This window comes from Anopheles gambiae, chromosome 3, assembly GCF_943734735.2.
Source record: "Anopheles gambiae chromosome 3, idAnoGambNW_F1_1, whole genome shotgun sequence".
Taxonomy (NCBI): Eukaryota; Metazoa; Arthropoda; class Insecta; order Diptera; family Culicidae; genus Anopheles; species Anopheles gambiae.
Window position 1 is genome coordinate 13,252,030 of NC_064602.1, and position 23,220 is coordinate 13,275,249.

The 23,220-nt window shown below is 43.6% G+C and overlaps 1 protein-coding gene across 8 annotated transcripts; it reads right to left on the minus strand.

The window, feature by feature from the left end:
- Window positions 1-718: 718 nt before the first annotated feature.
- Window positions 719-23,050, minus strand: LOC1275450 (very long-chain-fatty-acid--CoA ligase bubblegum). 8 transcript variants are annotated; one of them, XM_061658614.1, is made up of 10 exons: window positions 17,613-17,687; window positions 16,957-17,132; window positions 10,486-10,928; window positions 10,169-10,379; window positions 3,505-3,606; window positions 3,010-3,410; window positions 2,488-2,938; window positions 2,143-2,412; window positions 1,905-2,025; window positions 719-1,778 (listed from the first exon to the last, which is right to left on the minus strand). In XM_061658614.1, the coding sequence occupies exons 3-10, from the start codon at window positions 10,863-10,865 to the stop codon at window positions 1,705-1,707; spliced, it is 2,010 nt and encodes a 669-aa protein (XP_061514598.1). In that variant the 5' UTR covers window positions 10,866-10,928; window positions 16,957-17,132; window positions 17,613-17,687; the 3' UTR covers window positions 719-1,704. The 8 variants fall into 8 exon arrangements, with proteins under 8 accessions (XP_061514598.1, XP_061514601.1, XP_061514602.1 ...); XM_061658617.1 differs by lacking the exons at window positions 16,957-17,132; window positions 17,613-17,687 and adding an exon at window positions 22,908-23,050; XM_061658618.1 differs by lacking the exon at window positions 16,957-17,132 and having other exon boundaries at window positions 17,613-17,848.
- Between the last annotated feature and the right edge of the window lie 170 nt (window positions 23,051-23,220).

A 23,220-nucleotide genomic window follows, 5' to 3' on the forward strand; every position in this document is an offset into this window, starting at 1 on the left:
GGAACCGCTCTCACTCCCTCCCGCTTGATCCAGCGCCAGCCTTCGGGTAATTGGAAAGTAAAAATTAAATTAAAATCAAAAAGTCAAACTGCCGTCTTCTGCCACACCTCCCCCCTTACCTCAAAAGTCCCACAAAGTTATCTGGATGTCCCAGCGAGATAGTATCGGCCGCTTATAAAATCTTCGCCAACTTGTTTCCGCTACAACTTTCCGATTTCCGACCCTTTGCCGAAACGTCGATAGGGTAAAGGGTGAGGGGTTTTTTTTGCTTTTCTTTTGTCGCTTATCACTTTGTACTTGAGTAAAGAAACCCGGACAGGCGCTTTAAAATACGTTTGCCTCTAGGCCAGAGGAAGCCCCCCTCACATCTAGGACATTCTTCGCTTTACTATTGCCGGGACCAGAGAGCGCAATCTATTAGACGCCGTCCAGCATTGTACAGTGAATGTAGAGCAATATATCTAGGCTACACAGCTTTAAACGAGATTTGAAGAAGAATTTTTCGCCCCGCTCCCGAGAGCGAAGATACCTTTAAGTGATAAATCAACCAGATCCGAAACGGCAAATGCCATCCAATTGGGGACAGACGGAAGGACAGAAATCGACGAGGGGAAATAAGATGTCCCGCTTATCACCGGCGAGGTTAAAATCGATCGATCCGGCATTTCGGGAGTTTCCATTTCGGTAGCACACTGATGATGTATATTACAATAATCTATTTCTAGTCTTACAAAACAAACCCGGTCGGTGTTTGGGATTTTTATTCCTCTTTTCGTACGAATCGTGGCCTTCCCTAGACGGTTAAGAAAGCCTAAACGAACAGGTCATCTATTTACAGCAAAGCCGTCCGTGCGTTGAGCGCAATTGTCCTTCCCATCTCCAGTCGCTGTATCGACTGAACGTACCGGAGCGCAAACTAACCACTGGGCCTAACTTGACATTACGCGCGATACATCGTCCGGGAACGGCTTCTTTGTACATCATAATATTACAACAAGGGACGAAAGTAGGGACAACTGCTACAACCACTACGCTTCGTTCGCCCATTCGTTCACCCATTGCGTCCATTGCGTTCACTCTCGATTTTCACCACCTCCGGGCGTAAACAACTCTACATAATATCACCAAACAACTTACGAGTAGGGGATGAGGAGAAAACAAAAAAACAAATGTGGTAACAAACTTATCGGAAATTATTGTTTAGCGCTGGGGCTAAAACGTTAAGGCTAAACAATCGCGCTACACGCGCGCGCGTGTGTAGCGGCTAGCGTGGCCTTTTTAGCTCCCGCCATACCGTTCTAATAGTGTCGCACCAGTCCCATCGTGTTCCGCTTTCCGCAATGCCACAAAAAAACAGCGCAGAAATATGCAGATGCTTACATAATTTTGTTATATATCTGTGTGTGTGTCCGTCCGTGTTCTTCACACTATCTACGATACTCTTAAACGATATCAATTGCAAAGAAGCAAGGAAACATTTTGCAAAACATGTTACCACTAAACCACTAAGCGCACGCACACCCCCTCACCGAATGGTGTCGTGCGGTTCTGGGTGCGGTTCGGAGAGGGTTGCGTGTGTGTGCGGAAGCGAACGCCCCGGAACGCTTCGCAAAACAAAACCGATAACGAAAGAAAACTTAGCATACATTGCACAACTTGTTTCGCAAAAGTCGATAAACCGAATTTAAGCGCCGGGCTTTGTTTCTATGCGTAGAACTTTTCAATAATGTCCTTGTTCTTTTCCGCCACGACGTTACGTTTGATCTTCAACGTAGGGCCTGCGCGGGTGGGATGGAGATAGAAGAAACAGAGAGAGAGAGAGAGAGAGAGAGAGAAGAAAAGAAAGGAAAAAGTTTTAGTAAAAATAGCTCACTGGGTAGGGTTGGCAGCATCCGGGGACGTACCTAGCTCGCCGCCAGGCACGGAAAAGTCAGACTTCAGTAGGGCAAACTTTTGAATCTTCTGTGCGTTCGAGATGGCTTTCTGGTTGGCACGATCGATTCCTTCCTGGAGTGCTTTCAGCACCTGTGAAAAAACGACAAAGCGACGGAGCTCAATTAATCAATCACATTTTGTGACGCCAGCTCCTAAGAACGGCTGGGTCGAACAAGTCACCCAATAACCCAAAAAACAACACGCTACCTTCGGGCAGGGACCAGCTGCATGGATCTCGCTCAGCTTTCCATACTCCACGCCGAGCTCCTTCAGCGCGGCGATCGTTTCCGGCGTCAGTTCGTCCTTCGGTTCGCCGCTGTCGAGGTTCATCTGCGTTTTGAGCGTGATCAGCATGGTCAGGAACTTGCGCTTATCGCCCACCAGGAACGCATTGCTCACGTACGGCAGCTCATTCTTCACGAGATTCTCCACGTGCACCGGCGGGATGTTTTCACCGCCCGCAGTGATGATAAGTTCCTGCGATGAGCCAGCAAACCAACAAAAAGGGAGCGATTAGCAAAAGGGTAAACTACTCGAATCCCCCCCACATACCTTGATGCGTCCCGTAATGTACATGAAGCCAGCCTCGTCCAGATATCCCACATCGCCCGAATGCATCCATCCATCGTCGTCGACGGCTTCGCGCGTTTTGCCCTCCTCGCCAATGTAGCCCATCAGTACGTGGCGACCGCGCATGCAGATTTCACCGTGCCCTCGCTCGTCCGGTTTGTCGATTTTCGTCTCACAGCCGCCGAGCGGTTTGCCGATCGTGTCAAAGTTGTAGCTATCCGGTGCGGTGAGCGAGTGCGCACCGGACGTTTCCGACATGCCGAACGCTTCCATGATCGGCAGATCCAGGCTCATGAAGTACTTCTTCGTCTCCCGGTCCATCGGTGCGGCGGCCGTTGCCAGCGTCAGGCAGCGGCTAAACCCGAGCGCATCCTTCACCTTCGACAGGATGTAGTTCTTCACCAGACGGTACTGCCACGAGTTGGTGGGTTTGCTGTAGACGGAGAGCGAAACGGAGCGTTAACACAATGTTGTAAAAAAAAACTAAAACTATCCCATACGCACCCTTCCATGGCGTCCAGATGGTGCTGCAGCGTTACACTCTTCGCCCAGCCGGCCACCAGCTTCTTGGCCGCCCCGCTCTGGGCACCGATCGCGAGCATCTTCTCCTGGATCTTCTCGTACACGCGCGGCACCGCCAGCATGCGCGTCGGTTTCGCCTCCTGCAGCGTGTGGAGCAGCGTGCCCTTCATCGCATCCTTGTCGGCGAAGTACACGGTGCAGGCGAACTGCAGCGTCAGGAAGATGTCCACCATCTGGGCGGCGACGTGGCTGAGCGGCAGGAAGGACACGAGCACCTCCTCGGCGTACCGTATCTGGTGCAGCCGCTTGCCGATTGCGTACGAGTCCCAGGTGAAGTTATCGTGGCTGAGCATTACACCCTTCGGATTGCCTACCGTACCGGACTGGAGGGAGAGGAAAAAATGGGAAGCGAATTTAGCCATGGTGCTGCACACTTTTCGCAGCGTTGGTTCGAACAGGAAAGAGTTTCTCCCTTACCGTGTACACCAGACAGCAGCATTGATTGATGGCGATGTTGGCAAGGCGTCTGTTAAACTCTTCCTCCACATCATCAACGTTCATTTCTTCCAGTTCCGACCACTGCAATAAAAAATGAAAAGAAACGGAAAAGGTTAAAGTATTGTATTGCTTTAAAATTGTTTTAAAAATAATCTTTTAATGGTGAGTTAAATTGCGGAAGCAGTAAATTAAAGTACCATCTAAGGAATTAAACCACCCCAAACATAGCAATAGAGCAATTTTGGCCAAATATCCCGTAACGTAATCACACATCGTTTGCGGTGCGGTTTGTCACAGAGGGAATGGGACGGGACATCTTCATCTGCCAAACAGAACGAGTTCTTTCCACACTCATAGCCCGGCAAAGGAGAATGTAGATCGTTAAAAGTGAGAAAAAAACAAAACCATTTCACCTATTTTCTTCCGACATCGGAAGCTGGCAGCCGTGGACCGGTTATGCGCAACCACAGATTGGTGATTCGTGTCCGCAGTCCAGTCACGACCTGGCATGAAGTCATTTTGAGGCGCAATTTTGGTGGGCTTCGTGAAGGAAAAAAAAAAATAGCACCCACGAATGCCTTGCCTTCGTTGCCTTTGCCGTTTGTTTGTGCTGGCAGGAAGAAAACGTGTCCTGAAGTGGAAATTGTCTTGTGCAAACACAGCCACACGCACACGCGTTGCAAGTTCAAGCAATCGCCTTTTTTTCGTATTCGGCTGGTTTTTTTGTTCTACCTATTTGCCTTCTTTCATTAGCAATTCCCACGAGACAATTGACAACTTCCGCAATGCAATCGATGGTATGGTTAACCCACGAATCCTTTCGATAAAAATCAGGGAGGAAAAGGAGGGATACAGATGCCATCTTCTAAAGGGGTAAAGGAACCGGGTTCCCCGTTCCGTAGATACTTTAAAGATTGCTTTGTTTTCCGTGCTTTGTTTCGACATAAGCGAAGTCGTATCGTTATGTGGTATCCCCCCTTTTTATTAGTGCCAACAGAACATAACCCGCATGAGGTGGAATAGCATGGTCTCGGTCGGTTTATGTCGGGGTGAAGCTTTGTCTTCCGTGCAGTGCAGAATCATTTCTACCCATCATCATCTACGCGATTCAAACAAGACTGAAGGGAAGAAGTCGTTATGGGAGTATCGGGTCTTGAAGAAAAAGAGGACCTTTAATAACATCATTCGGTACGTGTGTCCAAATAATTCACACGCTTGTTTGCTCTAAAATGTTTTTTTGATCCGTTAAATAATATCAATCAATGTTCCTGATGCATATTCTGAATTATCAGACTCATGCTATGCTACTACCTATTTTTACTATTAAAATGAAAAATTAGATTATTTTTAATCATTTCTGGGGAAATTTCTGAATCCAAAAACACATATCTTATCGAATTAATCTTCATATCTTCTTCTTCTTTGGCTCAACAACCGTTGTCGGCCAAGGCCTGCCTGCACCACTTGTGGGCTTTGGCTTTCAGTGACTAATTGATCTCCCCCCATAGCAGGATAGTCAGTCCTACGTATGGCGGCACGGTCCATTTGGGGATTGAACCCATGACGGGCATGTTGTTAAGTCGCACGAGATGACGATTGTACTACGAGACCGGATCGAATTAATAACGTATCGTAAACGTCGAATTTGGCTGTTTTCTTCTAAATAAACCTATTATTTGTGTAGTTCCACTTGAATTGGATGGTTTGTGCTATTAGATTAATAATTTCATACGACTATGTCTGACGATTACAAGTTTGTTAGTTTTTGAAAGATTTTTAAAATTCAACTGAAAGGATTTTTTTGCATTTGACATCGGTGTGGTGAATCAATCCAATTAAACTTTGGTAACTATAAGTCATAAATTCATAAAGTTGAAATACAAAAACAACAAAGCCACATAACAATATATAATTAGGCAAAAGATAAATTTTTTTTTGCATAAATAAATATGTACATTACAAGAATTATAAAAAGACAAACAAAACTGATATTGCCTTACTGTATAAAATACTTGAATTGATGTTAAACACATTGGACTTTTATAGCCAGAAAAAGTTACCATCATTTGATGGGCAAGGACTATCCACAACATTCCATGGTACGTCAGAAGCAGAATATGTTCGACCAATTCTAACAAATATGTTTGGAACTCGTTTCAAACTGATGATCTGAATCAGAAATATCCATTTCATTATTAGCATGGGCATACTGCCCCATCTTTCCTTACTTCTCGCAACCGGTATTACCGGCTACAATCTTGAGGATAATCAAAATATTGAGATATAGAGAGAGCGTGTGTTTCGCAAAATGGAAAATGGAAACTTCCTCAAGTCAGGACATTCAAGTGTTATTTTGTCCTTCAACTAGCGCAGCACTCTGCAGTATGATGAATTAATATTTCCCTACAAATGCCCAGCACGCCGGCTACAAACGCGCACACGCAAGGTACCCAAGCATATCAATCATGCGCTGAAGAAAATTGACTATTTGTATCCAAACCAACCACCAACCAGCATATTCCATCCTTTAAAGGCAGTCGAAAACATCCCTCACCCATCGACACATTCCCCCCCCCCCCCTCCCAGAAGTCCCATCGTTTGGCCACAAAATTGGAACTTGATTGAATCGGTACAGGTCGTGGAGTTCTACCGCACTAAGAAAACGCCGGTTGCAACGGCTCGTCGTTCGGGCGAGGTCCTGCTACTCTACTTCCTGCTGCCATGAATTGGTAGCAATTTGCTGTCGAAAATGTTTCTCTCTACCAAGCGCGCTCGCTAGCCGCAAAGCGGAAGAAGGCGATGGTGTGATTTATTTGGTCCGATTATTTATGATACATTGGAACGCTTTGGTTAGTTCGCGCTGGAAAATGGTAAGGGATCCGTGCGCATCTCCACAGCTTCCCAGGGGCAAGTGTAGAAGCAATATAGAACCAAGCCGCAAAGCAGCCAGGTTGGTCACATGGGACGGGAGCCGTTGGAAATAATGTTCTCTCCAATGGTAGATTTTTAAGGCACAGAAATGCTGTGTCTCCCTCCCAACCAACGGCGGGCTTCGATCTTCCCCTCCACACTGTGGTTGCCGATGATGCTGATGATGATGCGACAATGTTGAGTTTGCAGCAGTTTGAGCAGCACGAGATTTCGCCCTCGCCCTACACCCGGTGGGGCAATCGAAAGTGAAATGACAAGTGAGAATATGTCGAACCGATGTAACCGCCTCCTACGCCCCCAAGAAGGAACCACATGCTACCGCATGGTTGGTGGTGGTGGTGGTGCTGGTCTTGGTGATGATAGCAAATGAAAGAAGGAATAAAAAGCAACACACACGAACCCCTGTACTTTATCGACCTTCTTTAAAAGGAAGTAAAATGGGAGAGCGCAAAAGAAAAATTACCTCACACGGTTAGCAACAACACGCGCTTGACGCATACACGCGCGGCACTGGGGTAAAGAGATCGATGGACAAGTTGTTGGCGTAAAGGATCCCGTTTATATGACGCCATTATACGGCTGTACGGCGGTACTGCAGATAGTCAAAGTGCGTCGCATCGCAGGTGTCATCATCGTTAATGTTTCGCTTTCCGCTTTTCCGCATGGCGTTTCTCACACAGAAACCGTCCGCTTTTAGGAACGTTAGGCAGGAGAGATGGCTTAGGTTTAACCGTAGCCGGCTTATGGTAGCATGATTAATGATGTTGTAGCTGCAGGTTTTTTTTTTCTTTTGCAGCTGCTTTTGAGCTTTGTCGATCCGATCGATGTGATTTTTTTTTGTTGGTTTTTCCAACCAGTCCAGTGACCCTAGCAAGAGGAGGCGCTTAGGTTAACCAAAGGTTAGCGTTTTTCTAATGGTTTTGAAATGAGTTCAGGAAAAGTGATAATTAAAAAAGGTCAAGCAAAAAAGTAACAACAAAAAACGATACTTTAAGGTTGGCTGGAAGCTTACATAACCATATCGTTATCAATTTCAATTTAAAAAATATCCCCTTGATCATAGAATGGCACACTGCGCCCTTCAACGTTTTCCATTAAATAACACATCATTTAAGAAACTGAAATGAAACCTCCTAACCTTTGCTTTGCGAAACCTGCTCACTATTCATTAGTTTCATCGGGAAAACAAGAAAAGCACGGTACACGAAAGCCCTCGCCCACTCATTAAAATGATCCCAATCTGCAATTAGTTAAAGCATTTTTTTCCTCCTGCTAGAGCTATTCTGCCACTTCTTCTGGTGCCATTTTGCTAATTTCATCCAATTCGCAGCATTTTATGTTTGCTTTTTGCTAATTTCTACACCTTCCAGTGCCGAGAGAGCCCCCGCCGGCGGTGTGATGTGCAAATTCGTGCACGGTGCAATTTCGCTTCCGTTTGCCGTCCCAGTCCCCGGCCAGTACTATTTGCCTGCAGGTTAATACGAAAAAAAGACCCCTCCACGGCACGTTTTGCTAGCGGAATGAATTTTAATGCGGATTTTACCGATTGGATCTCTCATTGCCCGTGCAGTGGGGAGTAAAACGAGAGCGCGGTGGAGGACAGTGAACAGAGGAAAAAAAAATTGCTTTCCTCTTTAGTTTTTCCTCAACACGCCGATAAAGCAGATGAAAGCTATTATCCATTCTTTTTTCACACGCTACACTCCCGTGGGAAATGGGAGAGACAGAAACAGCGGAGGAAATTTCGATATAATTTGATACGAGTATTTTTTTTTGTTGTTGTTGCTCCCCCTAGGAATGTACCCTTTGATATTATGTCCACCAGCCCTCGAATCGTTCTGACACCCCGCACACACACCACAGGTTGATAATGGAAAATCCAATAATATTCTAATTGAATTGAAAACACCTCACTGTCATTTGCGATTCCTTTGTGGAGTGAATATGTGTGTGTTTTTTTTCATGGGAAACATACTTATTTTTATTTCCACTACAGTAAGCACATCAAACGATTTGCTGAACGACAGTAGTTCAAATGATCAATCAATGTCAAAATATAAATAGTTCAAAATCAATAAATTTCTAATTTATTGTGTGACACTAAAATATCTTTTCGAACACCGTTTGGTTTCATAGTTCTACGGAAATCTTTAAATATTTGTAATTAATGATATTGTATTTCATCCTTCAAAAGCTAACCAATACCCGCGTTCGTGGATTGAAGTAGTAAAAGCTCATAATATGTTGAAAATTTAAGTTTTACTCTGATAATAAAGTGAAATTCGGTTTCTTGAGATGTTTCTAGCGTCTTTAATAGGCATGCATGTAACATTTTAATAACTAATAATTAAAAATAACTGAATCCAACCATTGTCAAACATAGTAAAATGCATCAATTACACACAAATAAAACCCTTTTTTTTTTGTTACAACATTATCCAACACCAGCTTCGACTAAATGTGCACTAACGCACTATTAAAACAGTGTTTCACAACCCTCTTTTTAAATCCAATCGAATGGATTTAATGTTAACAGTGCTTATGAAAAACGAAAACATATCGAAAAAAGGCATTCGGCTGGTGGTTGTATATTCGACAGTATTGTAACGATAATTCCTAATAACGATCAAATGGGAAAAATGCCTTTAGACATAGCATATATTGACTAATATTGTTTTGTCCGACTATAACATCATCTTGTTTAGTATACAAAACCCGTCTTCGTAGGAGATTCTTTGTCAACGACGCATCCAAAACGTCCAAAGATAGGTAGGCATATTCCGTTCTGATTTGTATTGATTTTTATGTTAAAAAAATACTTTAGTATTATAATTTTTCAACTCAAATCAAGTAGAAATCAGTGAAGCTTAAAGAGTACATCAATTAAGCATAATCGTTAAACGATAGTTCAACTATAAATTATATTCAATCGAGGCCTATGAGTTCGTCAGTGTATTCAGGGAGTGATCAAAGTAACAAAACTACTGTTTAGTTAATGAAAAAAAGGTGCGCGCTATTGCTATTACCCATTAGCTTAATCAATGTTCTATAACACTGATAAAAAAAAGTTGCTGTATAAAGTTACAAAACAGGCAGTTTTTAAAACGGGAATCGAATTGCTCAAGGGGTCAACCGACACGCATATGATAAAACACAGTAACACTTCAATAATTTACAACAAAAAAAAGATAGACATCCAACTGACTCATTACTCAATTGACCCTAGCGAAAGCGAGAGAGAAAGCGAGAGACCAAACAAAAAGCTCCGATCCCGATACGGACCCGAAAGGCCAATTGCAACTGTTGATTTACAAGAGTGCTTGAATTGATATAAAAACATACATACCACACCATCACACTACACCCACTACGCGGCGTTTGATGTTTCCCCGTGGCTCAAATGAAGTGAGTGTGCAAAGGGATGCAAAACCATTGAACGCGCATAAAAGATATCGTGCACGGGACGAAAAAAAATGCCCCTCATAACCCCAATGGCCAATGGTGCTGACTGGTCACTTGAGCCAAAGCATTCGTAAAGCTTGCTGACCAAACCAAACCAAACCAAAGCGACAACAAAAAAACACCCCCTCAAAAACGTCCCTGTGAATACATGTGCTGAACGTTGATAAGTGAATGTGAAAGAAGAACAAAAACCAAACGCTACAGGAAACTCAATTTCACTGTGGCGTGTGAGGAGGGTACTGAAACTTACACGATAGAAGCCATCGTCCCGCTTGACGTACGGTGCGTACGGTGGCATCGTTTGAATGACGGTTTTCAGGTGCGGCAGGTTCTGACGAATGGAGCAGATTTTCTCCATTTGCTTCGCATCGTCCACCACGACGATCTGGGCCCGGGAGCTTTCCAGCACGTGCTGTACCGATTCGGCCGAGTTGGTCGTGTACACGCCGGTGATGATACCTCTGCAAATAGACAGGGGAAAAAATGGATTAAAAAACGTACCAATGAATGTTTTAGTGTGAACACAGTAGCAAACACACACACCAAAAAAGCCCTACTAATGCTTACCCGGCGTGAATGGCCGACAGTTCGGACACGAACCATTCCGGGCTGTTGAACGCCAGCACCGCCACGGTATGGTGCGGCTCGAGCCCAAGCTTAATAAACACCTTCGCCATATGGTGGACCCGTTCGCGGTACTCGCGATACGTCACGGTTTGCCACTGTTTCTGCGCGTTCCGGAACACCATCGCCGGATGGTCTGGATGATCGCGCACCGTACGGTTCATCAGGTCCGGCACGGACAGGGGGTCGAGCGAGGCCAACCCTTCCTTGGCGATGCGCAGCTTCACCGGGACGGCCGGATCGGTCGAGGTGTAGCTGTCGGCGGGCAGGATGCGGCCCGTCGGCCCGGCCGGAATCGGTCCATTCTCCTCCTGTCCAGGCATCGTTGTCTAAGCCTGTTGCGGTAGTTGGGAATCGATCACCTGCTGTCGTGTGACGCGACGCGGCTGCAAAGAAGAAGAAGAAAAAAATGCAATAATCGGTTAATGAAGCGAAACAGCATGGACTGACTTCTAAAGCACAATCTAATGCAATACAGCGAGGTTATTAATGCGATAGCGCAGTACACCATAAAAGGGTCTTTATCTAACGATCACGCTCAATCGTCGCGATTACACGCTAATTCGATTGCTCCAATATTTGCATCGTCATGTATCGGGCGAGTGCTGCTGTCACGAGGAAGTGGTGGAGGACGCGTATTTGACGTCATTTAATGGTAAAGGGAAAGCGTTTGCGAGGAGAAATACAAATGATTTGACGTTGAAAGTTTAATAAGAGCTTATTAAGCGCTACTAGCATGCTTGTTTGTTCTGTTGCTTGATAGATGGCGCTTTAAATTTACTAAAAATCTGCTATGCTCATAGTACGATGCAGTAGCCATATTAGAGCTTCTCTATTTCATTGTTTATCGTGCAAAATCCATACCACAACCACATGTTGCCATTGACGAGAAGACGTTCCACGCAGAGTACGTGACGTGCATCCTCAAAGAGAAAAAAAACATACGACAACTGACATGCGAGCTTGATTGATAACGGGTAATCACCATCAACGTATCAAGGGTATTACATACATGATGATGCGCACCAGATAATCCAACCAAATAAGAAAGGAAGCGGAAGAAGCGCCATGTTGCACCACGTTGCATTCAAACAATCCACACACCAGCGCTGTGACACTCCTTGGACATGGTCGCCATATCGGACTTTATCTGTTTTTCCAGCCAGAAGTGTTTGCCACTAGAATTCCCAATTTCACTGAGCTCAAAATTCAACAGCACCAAGCAAGTGGAGGCGGCAAAAAGAAAGCATGCAATACCTTCAACACTTCAAACACGCGAACAACGTGGACGGGCAGACAGCAACATTGGTGTGCACACAAAAAAAGCGTGGTAACACAATTCTGGGTTATTGCACAATATTTTGAGCACAGCTTAAGGACTCCAGAGCTCCAGAAGTGGAGAGGATGCGATGGATGAAACTGATGACTACTGATGGCACACTTCACCGACACCAGAGTGCACGCTGCCTGGTTTCGGTTCAAACATCAGTCGCCACAGCCACAGAAACTCGAAAGGGGAGACTCGAGTACGATGATGATGCATCGTCGATTCGGAACAGGACATAACCAAGACTAATAGTTCTTGTTACACAGTTTGTCATGGGTTTTCTTTTTTTTGCGGGGAACGGTGGCCAACGATAGATCCTAACCACGCGATATACCGCACCGCCGGTTCAACCCGAAAGTGAACTGAAAACCCCCCTTAAGCAATCAATGGAGAGGGGTGGGAAGCGAGGTGCCGGTACCAATGGGGCTCCAGAGTACACTCCTGACACACACACACATAAAGAGAGATTCTCTCAAACACTTTGTCGAAAAATCCCAACCACTCGTACACGAAAATGGGCAAAACACCCCCGAAAACGCTCTCCCGTTACTCTCCGCCGATAGCATCTTGGGCGGTATTTCGCGTTTGATGATAAAATAGGATAAAATGCAGCATATGCAACGCGCTAGTACTATGCGGTCGTCCAGCAGTCGGCCAATATTTGCACTTGCCATGGTGCGCCACATCACGACCAAAGCAAAGGGCGGGAATGTGGCTCGGCAGCAGCATCGATGCGCTCCCTGGGGATGCCGGGCCACGATTGTAAAACCGTAAAATCCCTATTTATGAGCACCGACAGATTCTGCAGCACCATTCAGTATGCCCGCACCCGCCTTCGGGGCAAAGCAAGCCGAACTTCGACTTTCGCAAACTTGCTGCTCGACCATTTCTTAGCCACGTTTGAGAGGTCGTGGATTGGATTGGCCGAGGTTGAGGTAGAGAAACAACCCCGAAACAACCGAAAACTTTGCCTCCTTACGGCCATCATCAGACCATACACCATAACCCACTGAAATGGCTGCAATACGTATGGGATAAGCTGTTTGTGAATAGGAGCAGCACAAGGGCCATAGCATCAGCAGCATCAACAACGTTATCCGTAGCAAAAGATGATGAGGAAAGAACAAGAAGAAAAACGAGTTACCAAAATGCTGTAGCACTCGATGGCGTGGCCAGGCCGAAAGTAATGCCCGAGAATACTATCACTTCCGGATGGCACACCATACACCACCATATGATGGAAGCTGTAATTTCTTTACTGCACTTTCCATCACAACTCCATCGGCCGGTGCCTACATGTGCTGATGCAAACCGGCGCACGATAAGTGTCCTCAGGACTATTAGGAATGTTGTGTTTTGGTGTGCATCGTTGCCCATGATGCTACAGCATCGACGAGATGGTCTATTTTTATGACTTTGCCGGTACGAAGTAATCTCTCAAAGAATCATCCAACCTCATCAAAGCGAACATCCCTTGAGGGGAAGGGAAGACACCATGCGAGAAAGTAAATGTGATGGACGAATCAATCAAACGGAACTGCAGGTATATCGTGCAGAAGCTCGATGCAATTTCGTTGATTGGTAAACATACCAGATGGGCGATAGATTTAATAAGTTTGGGCAAATGCTAACGTCTCAACCGTAATATCGCATCCCTGGTATGCCTGGAAGCTATTGGATACAATTTTAAAATCAAATGAGTACTCGTTTCTTACTTGACTCACTTTAAAAGCACTTGTTCTAGGATATCTAGATGTTTTATCGAGAAAATGGTCCAGGATCTTGCACCTTGGCAGGAGTTTGTTAGATATTGTGATTATACTGCTCAATTTAATTAATTTTCTTCAAATTTAGTGTTTTTGAATAGGCATGCAAGAGAATGCAACAACATTACATTGATCACACTGATCAGGAATGATGATGATGATGACCCCTACAGTATAATTCAAATCAGAGCCTCGATTTATCACGTATCAATCACATAATGTCATCTCACTTTTGAAATTCCCAACTAATAGACAAACTCTCTCATAAAATGATGGAAAAAAATTACAATTATCCATGGGATTCCCAACGATTTTTTTTCAATTGATTCCAAAAATGATTTGGATTCATACCTTGGTTTATTGATTTATTGGCATCAATATTTCCTATGCGGGACATAACCTACGGGACATAACCAAAAAACCGTATGCAATCCTTTAAAGTACCTCTGGAATATAGGACAAACTTATTTGGACGAACTAACTAGATTAGTGTTAAATTTAACAAATCACACATATTTCAAACAATGAATGAATGAAGCTCCCCAGTATAATTAACAGGAATCATCTGGAGAAGAATTCCAGTTGAAGAGGAAGATAAATCGTGCTCTGGACAATACTTCTGACTGACAACAAAATTTCTGATTTATAATAATGCATATAGTGAACACAGTTCATTCAGCCTTCTGTAAACAACAAATAGTGAACAGTAGGAAGCTCTGCCGCTGCCATTGTCTTAGGATCCAGCCAATATGTTTCCGTCTGTGAACCTACTTTTAACCAACACCGATAGCATCATATCGGCCAAATTTCACAAATCATTCAAGCGGCCAAAAATAAAATCTTGCCCTCCCGCTTGCTCACTCGTGCCGCGCGGGATATTTCTTCCCGGGTCCGCTTCCCGTGACGTTATTTCCAGGTTCACGATAACGCAATCGCAAACCCAACCGACTGCACTGCACTCTCAATCGGCAATTGAATTGTATTAATTTCACCCGTTTAATCGATTGATTGGCCAACCGTTTGGCAGCTGCCTGGTGCTGCCTGCGGCTCCATCTTCCCATCAGCTGTTGCACCTGCTCGGCTGGCAACCAAAGGTACGCGCATATCTGCTTCGCACAGAAATGGACAGTGCAATTTAAGCAATCTCATCCCGCGCAACCAAGCCCCTCGATAAGAGCCCTCGATAAGCGATTGCGGTGGGGAGTGGGCGCATGCAGCTGGCGACACCCGGTGAAGCTCGAAGCTATTTTTGTACAGCAAATCATTTGAATTCTATCGCTACATATCAACAACCACCATCATTCCCGCGTTTTATTGGGTGGATTTGCACGTATATGCAGCAGGATTTATGGTACAATGCTGGTGCTACGAACGAGAGCTGTGTATCCCCTCTCTCAAGCTCACGCAACCACGCAAAGATGGCTAAACTCATGTTGCACGCAGCCAGCACGCATTAAAGCCGTTTACTTGATGCAGCTAGCGAAGCGGCAAACATGCATTCTTCCCACCTGCGGGCAATACACATTTCATATGCAATCAGGCATCATCATTTGGTGTGCCGTGTATTTAATTCCATTTTTATCACCGGTAGCAGCACCAACGCCTGGAGCACGGGAGCGTATTTTGTGCAAACACTTCCGCAAAGATAATATTAATCCTTGAACACGGTAATGACGGCCGGGCAGTGGGTGTTCAATGCATTATAGAGCTATACAAATTAATCACCGAACCAACTGACGATTGCCGGAATGCATTTTATTGGTTAATCGGAGGACATGCATGGCAGCCATCGTTAGCAGTTTTCAGTTTACGAGCAAAATTAAATATACTATATTTTTTATAATAAAATTATGGATTACTATTCCAGGTTATATTTAACATTGTTTCAACGATCAGCTGATGATCATCGTGTACCTTTTGTCTAGTACAAAGCTTCTTGTTATTTCAAATGAACTCTATATAGATGGTAACCTTCTACTTCCTCATATGAAATGCCTTCAACGTATCAAACAAAGCGTCGCCCCACGATGACTTGACATTGTCGAATGAAAAAGCCAATCACAATTCCAACACGCACACTGCTTTGGTAATTGGGAAATCCGTCAACAATCGCTGCTCTTCTACCTTCGACGTAGACAAGGTACTAGCATGTTCCCTCCGCTGTACGCTTATCACAATGCCTGATGACGGGCCAAGGTGTTGCAGCAATCCAGTAGCACACGCAAAATGCGTGCCACTAATCAAAACATTAATGTTCAGTGTGTACAAGTGTGTGGAATGCTCTAAACGCGTATCCAAAATTGGTGAGCAGCAATAGCAGCAGCACCACCACCACCGTCACCTTCGTGCTCCAATGTCCAGTGACAATCCCGATAACACAATCGTTGACAGGTTTAATACCCCTCATTAACGATAATCAACAGCGGAACTAGCTTAATTGAACTGTTTACTATTGGAGCTCGATTTCCAATAGGAAGTGTTTAGGATCCAGTTATTATTGCTGAAAAAATGATTTAATCCTAAATCCATGGATAAGATGATCGTACAAAACGAGCACACTCACACACACAATCATACATAGAAAGGCACACCATATATCATCGTATAGCAACAAAAATGCACCCTAAAGCACACATTTTGAGCGGTCACTATCAGAGATCACCGGACCTTGAACTTTGCTCTTTTGACTGCTGATCGGACGGGAGGGAGAGAGATGTTACCAGTTTACGTAACAGTTTGTGCGATAGTACAACTTCATCTCCCTGCAGCTCCGTGTTACTCTGAATGAACAGGCGCTATCGAGCCTAAAACGAGATAAGGTAGTATCTCCAATATGAGCCTGCTGGCCCTTTTTGACTTCTATCACACACCAATAGGTTCTGCTGATTGAGAAACATCAGCAGAAAAATTGTCAAAATTCATAGTCGTCATTTATTGAGATGTTCTAGGATATTCTTGGGGTAACAATAACCTCCAGGATACTATAAAATCACCAACTCATCCGAAGTTGTAGAATTTATGAATTGTTACTGTTGTACACAAGATTTATGAAAACATCTAAACGCTTCTCAAACGTTGCTATTAAAACATCCAGCAGTCTCCAAAAACCGTCCAAAAACGATATCTCAATGCATCAAACATAAAGATCCAAAGCATTTACCCCATGATGGTGGTGACTATCACATCAATTATTTCGCCCAGAAATCATAACCACTCACTCGTCCCGATGCGTTTGTCCGGTGACTGAACTCCAATGGTCACAAACTCTCCTCCGCCTTTCGAACACGTATGCAACCTCCTGGTGGACGTCACAAAACTCACCAGAAACAAAAAACCACTGAATACTACGCCAACCACACCAAACTACAGCCAAATCGCACCACTTTCACCGTTCACCTGCGATCTCCGAGCACGCTACGCCAGAACTGAGCACCGGTCACGGTTCGATCTCGCCACGAAACCACCAGTGCCAGCCTCTGATCCCGATCCCGAAATGCCTGTCGAAACGGGTAATCTAATCATCAATTGCTGGTTCCGCGTCCTCCTCGACCTTCCCGTGTCATGGGAGCGGGTGGGGTGAATGAGAGGAGGTACACTGATACCGATGGCAGCTCGAGCCTCGGCACTTTGTTGCATCGTAGCGTGCGCGCTGGTCCAAAAATATGCCACCGATGACGTTTCATTACGTTCATATGGGAACCCTATGCAAGCGACACGTTGTACACGTAGTATAGAAGTTGGTTTTTTGGACACATTTGAAGATTATCAAACCAACTAAAATACAGTTTAAACAACTAACTTGCATAAGCTCACTTCAACTGTCACAGACTATGCGTTTCGTTGATGTTGAGCCTCCACAAGCGACACGTAGCACAACAACTTCTTCTGAGTCTAGCGATTTGGAGCCATATAACTGTAACTTCGCCATATCTTACTTTATATTAGTTTGGAAATATTATTCGAAATCACTAACTTACTAAACCGAACTCAAAATAGCGACCCTAACCGGTAATGCACCATATGCCTAAAGCGCCTTTTCATCGTCGATACTAAACACAATCTATCACAGTGCTGGTTCTACCGTACTACCGCCGTTCGATGGCGCTTGCTGATAAAAGGACCATTGCCAGGCCATGCCAAACCCCCGAATACCACCGTTCAACAACGTGCAACAACCTATCGCTGCACCGGTTCGCGGCCTGATAACGCATACATGTCGGCGGCGGTTTAGGAATGAAAACACTTCTTGCCCGTCGTGCCTCTGGGCTGGCCGGGAAAGTGGTTATTTTTACCCGCCCATGGGGTCAAACATGGATGCGTCCTCGAGCAGACATCACCTCCCGGATGCTATAGTCGGTATTGGAGGACTTTTTTTGTGACCAAGTTGTTTTTACGGGACGGTATTTAAAAATATAAACTTGTTGGAAAGACAGCTGATAATCGAAGCCTGGATGAAGCTCTAGAAGTTTTTTTTCCCCGTCCCCTAATCTACAACACGCCCTTTGTACCTCTACTACTGCCAGTATTGTATGCGTTCTAAGTAATTGATTTGGGAATAAAAGCAGAACGTGCCACATTCAACTGATTAGCTCTCATTTGAGGAAAGGTCATTGTATTTCGGTAAATTATTTTAGTTTGTTTCCATGCAGTGATCTATTTTAGGGAAATTTAACATTTTTATTTCATTATTTACAATTTGTTTTTGAAAAACATTTACAAATCATTACGTTGGATAGGTCTATTATTTACGAATGAAATTTTAATTTCCTATACAACCTCATTTACAAAACAAAATCAGAAATTCAGAATCTGATGATGCTAGAAATCTTGTAAATCCTAAAAAGAATGATTCAGGATCATGAATAGTTAAAGGTTTCTGATTCATCATTATAAACACATGAATATTTATGGTTCAGGATCATGAACTCTCAAGAATGTATAATTCAGAATCATTAAGATTCATCCGTTCCTGATTCAAAATCCAGAATGTTCAAAACTTTGATCCAGAATGCTTTGAATCGATCAGATACATAAATGAAATGGTGATTCACTTGTAATTCATTTGAATTAAAGTTATGATGTAATAAAAGTAGAAAATTATTTTATTTTTCATTTCCTATCTTCCTATCTATTTTGACCTATCTTTCATAATAGCTCCACTCTCGCGTGAATATCAACTCACAACTATACCATACTGAATACTCCGAGCTAGTGATGAGCGGGTCCAACCGAAGCTACCGGGTGGTGCCATCCTTAAGCGAGCGATTGAAGTAGGTTCAATAGCCGGTCAGGTCCATACCTGATCCAAACTCGTTGCACAAAATGGTCATAGTCACTTAGGCTTTCTTGCACCTACTGATCATTCGAGTCGACCCGAACTCGGTACACCCACGAGCCGGATTGGATTCCGACTCCGAGCTAGCGCATCTGCTGTACCCACGGGACGGAATCGATTCTGACTGGCTCGCATCCGACTGCGGGTTGGGTCGTGAATTGAATCATATGACCCACCACTACTCCACGCTGCTTTGATACCGATCGGCAATCTACGATCGGGTCTTATCGCCTTACTGTACTTCCAATTACGTCAGCCAACAACTCAAACTCATTGATCGCCCATCGTACAGCAATATATCGACGCCGTTTGTGCTTCATGTCTCCCGAAACCCCCCCAAACACGTTGTTTTTTTACCCAACTCCTTGCCCGGTTATGATAATAACCGTACCAGATAATAAGTCAATACCACTACGCATGCAAGCAACCCTGCACTATCGCGCGAAGGGTAAAGATAATTCTAATCGCTCCAACAACCATTCGCCGATGGGTCCCTATCTTTCCCCTCGGGTTGTTAATAAGCTGTTACGGCTGGGAATTGAATTTATGGTGGTGTCTTTAAAAAAAAAGGAAAACAAATCTTCTCTCCGAGCGTGTGTGATACCGAGTCTATAATACAGCATTTTCTCGAACGTAAAACAAACAAACAAACATATCATTGTACAGACCGCATATTATTTGGATTCCCATAAAATACAGCTACAAAACCTAACTTCGAAGGCACTGGGTTGTGAGGAGATATTAAATGTACAACACTGTACGCAAGAAAGTCTTAATCACACTATGCCGGAACGGAACGAATCATCATGCAACACATCTCTTCCTGCTGCTCTAGTTCGATGCTGGGTTGCTCTCCGCCACGTCAAAGGTTAGGGAGAGATTAGAAAGCAATCACTTTTTTCCCCCTCGACCCGTGCGCTTATCTGTAAAACAGCAAAACAATTCTGTTGCTCGCAATGAGGCCGAGATCCACATGCTACTTGAACTTGACTCAACTAAAGGGCAGCTCGATTGCAGTTTGTGACCGACCGTTTTGAATCGCTAGTGTGACCTCATGAGCCGTTTTGCATGTCATTTATGGAGTAGCAGGAGTTTTATGAAGCGTATGAAGTGGAATCGTCACACCGTGCCATCGGTACGCAAACAAATATTTTGGTTTATTGTTTTGTTGTCGTCACGCCACTACGCACATCACCCTATATGCAGCTGAGGCGGAGATAGGAATCATCCGATGATTGGAATGTCTCATTGGTCATAACTGTTATCTTTGCCGAACAATGGTTGACACTATCAATGCGAAGAGAGGGCACGTCTTCAGCGGGTAATTGTTTCTTTGCAACAGCAAAACACAGCCAATTATCTATAGGCACGTGCTTCCCGATGAGTGCATTTGATACATATAATTTAAAATGTATGCTCATATGCAATAGGAAAAGATACTTTTACCATAAAAAGCAACAACGAATGTGTAGTAGTTTATAAGATCTTAAATATATTTTGCTTCAATTGTACAATTCTTCATTAAGGAATGCATGAAGAACATGTAACATTTTAATAACACATGATCTCTTAACACCGAAAGGCTATGCATGATAATTTCAAGATTCAAAGACTCACAAATCCCAGTTCTGTTCAGGAATTAAAGCTTAACCCTCAATTAACATGTAATAGATCCTACATCTATACCGGCCATGGATCTTGTACTCTGTTTGTATTGTTTCTAAAATTGATCTCAACAAACCCATACTGATCTTGAACGTAACATGTCTGGAATGGAATTAATCCCGAACCAGTAAAGGAACTGCACCTGATCCCAAACTCTTAACGGCCCTGGAACTGATCCCGAACCAATACCGTTTTTCAATCAGATTCTAAGCCCAGAGCAGTTTTATTAAAGCACCGTAGAAAATTAGCAATTTAAGTACTGAATCGAAAAAATCTCAGCTCCGCTATCAATTTGTAGAAGTAACGCCATCTGTTAGCTAATAGCATCAATAAGAAAATGATGCCCATAATTTTACAAAAGTACTAGGCGTCTCCGTCTAGGGGGAAATGGGAACAAAATGAGTGAAGTGGATAAAACAGGAGATAGAGCAACAGTAAAACAAATTATCTTTACAATATTTAAACCCCGCTAAGTAATGTTTTATTGCGCTATAATAAGTCAAGACAAACCTCTATGGCCTCGTACGGCACCCTCTCATACTAATTAGTCATAGATAGCCATTAGATCAACTTTTTTTTGCGTCAAATATGAAGAACACTCTAGAATATAATTAATAGGATGAGTAGGACAAAAAAGTTTTGTAGCGGGAAGAACCGATTTTGATTCATTTAAAAAAAAAATTCACAAAAAATATATACAAATGCATACAAATTGTTACAAGTTAAAGATGGATTAAACCCTAAACTTTAAGGGCTTTCAAAGGCGCTTGGCCAATTTTGTTTCAATGTTTAACATTTTTAAATATCGTCTTACTCTTATCCTAACCTGTAAACCTTTTGTAAACGTGTACATACTTTTACTAATTTGCAAGCATATAAAAGCGAAGAGTTCCATATTTGTATGCCCAGAATAATATAGTATCGTCTTGGTTAGTAAATTTAAGTGCAATGGTAAAGCTCGTATAAATGAAAAAAAAAATAATTAAAAAAATACCTTTAGTACACATTTTTGTCGAAATTTTGTTCTTTTCAGTGTTAAATTAAAAAAATGGGGCTTGTTTTTACTCTATACAATAAAAAATAAAGTATAATACAAAATAACTATAGAAGTATAAAACAATTAAGCCTTGTTAAAAGCAAAATATACGATACTCATGTAAGCTTTTCCTAGTGGTTCAAAGCATGAAAATGTAACGCAAACTTTTTACCCACCACAATGTGTGGAACTTTCCTATAGTGTATCATCAAAGTGGAGTTTCATTGCACTTGTGTAAACCACGCCACCCAATGTTAGCAACATTGTTGTTTTTGTATTTTACTGTTAAAATGAAACCACATGCGCTGGTTCGGAGCACGTTTTCAAGCGTCGTTCCGTTATTTCGATGTCATAATCTTCATAAATTATCTCCTTGCAAATCCAATAAAATGGACAAAATGTCTCATTTCAACAGGGCATAACATTCGCACACAAATGTGTGTTTAATTAGAGGACAAAACGAGCAAAATTAAACCAAAACCCAACGGGTTTTTTCGAGGTCATTGGCCACAGCCACACACAATCTCGCTTAAACCCGGCGAGCCCCTAAAATTGCCCTTCCGGAAGAAAGTAAAAAAGAAAGCATGGAATCAAATGTGACGAAAGCGTAGAGAGGAAGAAAAAAAAAGAAAACCGGAAAACCAGTGATAAGAACATCATCGTCGTAGATCGTTAGTTACGCGACAAAGCATGTGTGTTGCAGACGGATGCTTTTTTGTTTTTTTGTTGCCTCCCCCATTTGATGATCATCAAATTTGCTAAAATACTAGACCTTTGGACGGCGGCTCTCGTGATTTTGGACAAGCAGCACAACGTGGTCATTACCATTTGCAAACATTTACCACGCACACATACACAAAAAACACGCACTTCACCCCACATGGTGCGTGTGGATATTTTACGCTATAGGCAGTAGCAACAGATCCTCCACGCTCAGTAGGCTTCTATTGACCTTCGGTTCTCTCTTCTAAATGGTCTCTCTTTCTCCCTCTCTCTCTCGCTCTCTAATCCTACGGAGGGATTTCTCGATCTCGTCTCTCGTAGCAACCTGCGCCGAGCACGCGTTAGATACCTGTGTGCCCGCCTAGACAATGCGATAAACAAGAGCCCAAAAATGGTTCCCTTCCCCCTTGGTTCGGTTGGCACAGTTTTGAGCGACCGAACTCTTTCACTCACTCCTTCTAACGTCCACGAACCGCAAGCCCTACCATACCAGTAGCACAACAAAAGCCTTACCTGTTCTTTTCTGCGCGTATGGCGCGAGCTACGACCTCGTGGCCTTCGCGCGTTGACGCTGCAGGCACGCGGCTTCAAATAGCTTTCGCGGGCAAGGCGATATTTTTAATGTGGTACAGCGATTCGCGCGAGTTTGCGTTTGAGGAACCACACGATTAGAAACACAAACTGTTTAAGGGACGATCAATAGACACATGCACATACACACACATATACACACTATGGTTGGTGACAATGCTTCAAATGTAGAAAAGCTGATTCGGTTTTTGCTCTCAACTATAAATCCTTACGGTAGCTGAACAATAAAACACAC